Source organism: Mus caroli, chromosome 8 (genome assembly GCF_900094665.2).
Source record: "Mus caroli chromosome 8, CAROLI_EIJ_v1.1, whole genome shotgun sequence".
NCBI classification, from domain to species: Eukaryota; Metazoa; Chordata; class Mammalia; order Rodentia; family Muridae; genus Mus; species Mus caroli.
The window spans coordinates 17,304,792-17,307,611 of record NC_034577.1 but is presented as its reverse complement, the minus strand read 5'-3'; the positions used below and the strand labels follow the sequence as shown (position 1 = coordinate 17,307,611).

At 49.3% G+C, this 2,820-nt stretch overlaps 1 protein-coding gene across 1 annotated transcript in view; it reads right to left on the bottom strand.

Moving 5' to 3' along the window:
- Positions 1 to 2,820, bottom strand: part of Plat (plasminogen activator, tissue type) — a 24,853-nt gene that overhangs the window by 2,563 nt on the left and 19,470 nt on the right. Inside the window, exons 6-9 of the mRNA XM_029480689.1 lie at positions 2,571 to 2,710; positions 1,148 to 1,343; positions 897 to 1,033; positions 655 to 791 (exon numbers count right to left, since the gene is read on the bottom strand). Coding sequence (XP_029336549.1) covers positions 655 to 791; positions 897 to 1,033; positions 1,148 to 1,343; positions 2,571 to 2,710 — 610 coding nt within the window. The remainder of the gene's footprint in view (positions 1 to 654; positions 792 to 896; positions 1,034 to 1,147; positions 1,344 to 2,570; positions 2,711 to 2,820) is intronic.

The following is a 2,820-nucleotide window of genomic DNA, read 5'->3' as shown; positions in this document are numbered from 1 at the left end:
TGTGCTTCTGTGATGGGCTGTGCTCCTATGGTGTGCTGTCCTCCCTCCTGTGATATACTGTCCTCCCTTTTGTGTTGTGCTATCCTCCCTTTTGTGATGTGCTATCCTCCCTTCTATGATGTGCCTTCTTCCCTCCTGTGGTGTGCTGTCCTCCCTCCTATGATGCGCTGTTTTACCACAGGCCCACAGACTGGGCCAACTGATCATGATCTGAAACTTCTAATACCTGTGAGAGTGAACNAAGTTTTCCTGTCTTTAGATTAATTTATCTCTTACTTGTTGACATTATTAGGAAGCTGAATGAAAGAAACATCCAGGGTCCCACAGCTAAGCCAGATGCATGTCTGGGATTTGAACTGTGCCACTCCATTGTCTAAGAACAAACACCCATGACCCTTCTCCCCTCCTCCACTGGACTGTAAAGCTCCTTCGAACATTTCCCTGTCCCAACTTACTGTGCCCCACACAGTGTCCCCGTAATGCAAGGAAGTAGATGGTAGCTTCTCGTCGTATGACAGGCCAAGCCCTCGCCTACATTTTTCTGTCTCATGCCAGAATTAGGACCAGGACACTTTATGACCACATCTCCTCCCATCAGCCTGACTGCCACACCACAGACAAGGATGGGACCAAGACTTCCAGACACNTACATGCCTCATGCTTGCCATAGCCAGAAAGCTCACACTCTGTCCAGTCAGGGAGCTGCAGGTTGGGGTCAGGGAGGCAGGCAGTGCCAACAGAGCTGCTCTCCTGGGCACATTGCTTGGACTGTGACCTCAGCTGCAGTAATGCTGTGAGCAAGAGAGAAGAGGGGTGAGTCGACGGCATTAGGGGAGGGGAAGTGGGGGACNGGCCCGGGNGAGAGAGAAGGGTGTATGTGAATAATAACATTTTACCGATGTCGTTGTCATAAGTATCATCATCAAATTCCTCATGGACTATGTATTTTTCAATCTCAAATGTCTGCTCTTCCTCTCCGGGGACCACCCTGTATGTTCTGCCCAAGACCACTTTAAGATGATTGGGGGGGAACCTGGTGGAAGAACAGCATTAGCATGTCCTATCACTTTGTTTTTAATCGATGTTTACTGCTGTGGGCTGCTCTCATGGGCTGGCCCCAAGGCCTTGGGGACTAGGAAACCCATACCTCTCTAGAAAGCAGTGGGCAGCTGACAGCACCCAGCAGGAACTGATCAGCACCCCTCCACAAAGGAACCTCTCTCCGGGAGACCGCTTGTTCTTGGCAAAGATGGCAGCCTGCCAAGGGTGTGAGGTGATGTCTGTGTAGAGTCCTCCTTTAATTCTAAACTGAGGCCGTTTGTACTGCCTCAGGCCACAGGTGGCTGGGGAAGAAAGAACAGGGATGTGAGGGTTCAGACCTGCAGTGTGGAATCAAGGGCAGAGAGAATCCCCCATAGTTTTTTTTTTTCTGTCAGAACCCTGAATTTTTACAGAGGACAACCCTTCAACATGCTGGTACAGAATGATGTAACTGTCTCAATGATGGTGACAGCTGCAGCTTCCCTTTGTTGAGTACAATGACATGCCAAATAGTATACATGTGTATCTTTTTCCTTCCCAGCACTAGGTTGCAAGAGGGCAGGAAACCTTTCCTTGAACATTACAATGACATTGGGATTAGACCTCCACCCCCCACCCCAAACCAGGGGCTTTTCTTCTGCACATTCCTTCCGATCTTGCCTACAGCAGTTTCTCGGCTTAAGATATAATGTAACCTTGCAGATTTCCTCTAGAGAAGCCCTTCCTTTTCCATCTCCTCAGCCTGATCCATCCTTCAAGGCCGAGTCAAGGCCCACTGCCTCACAAGGCTCTCACTGACACCATAGCCTTGGAGACCCCAGGTGGACTTCCTTGAGGTGAATGCATCATGAATGACTTTGCCTAAGAGTTCAGTTCGTGTCTTAACTTTCCAAGCAGACTCTTTGTTCCTGGAGGAACACCCTGATTTATCTGTGCGTTCATTGGAAACTAAGTAGTAACCTATTCTTGGGCAACTTCCAAACTAAATGTTCACTTTGGGGACATGTGCCAACCTGAATTTTCTGTCCCAAAGCCTCTATTGTCAGCTCAGATCCCCTATGTTAAATGGGCTCCATGGGAACGTGGAAGTGTGCAGAACTTGGCGGGCCACATGACTTCTGAGGGCATTTTTGGATAAATGGACACTGAAGTCTCTCTGTCACCAGGCTACTGGAGAAATGTAACAACTGTCGTCTAAGGAACCACAATGTGGGACCTCTTTTTCTTCATGGTTACCAGGACTACCACCACCTTCAACAGAGGTTGCCAGAGAGAGAAGTTGGAGCCTATTGCATTTGAAGAGGAATGGATGCGTTGTTCTTCCTTTCTNTCCCTCCCTCTTTCCCCACAGATCTCACAAGTGTGGCTGCCTACCCTAGCTGTGGTCAAGAAAGCCTCCCTACCCGACAAAGGCCTGGCCTTCCTGGAGGTCCAGAGGTTACAGAAGATCGGTGGTGGCCACAGGAGGTGGCAGAAAAAATAGTGAGGGATTGAGCCTGGGAAAGGGGAAGTGGTGTAGTGGCCCTTACAGCATGGGGACATGTCACAGTATTCCCACGTCAGCTTTCGGTCCTTCATCACATGGCACCAAGGTCTGGCATCACCATCTGGATTCCTGTAGAAGAGTTTGAGGTTTTTAGTCATGGCATAGAATCCTGATAGAAGGAANCTGGTAGACCNATGGCAGAGCCAAGAAACCAGGCATCCCAAACCCAGTTTGCCTGTAGCAGGCCCACAATGGGGGAAGAGAACTCCCTTTATGTCCATTTGTTCTATGAG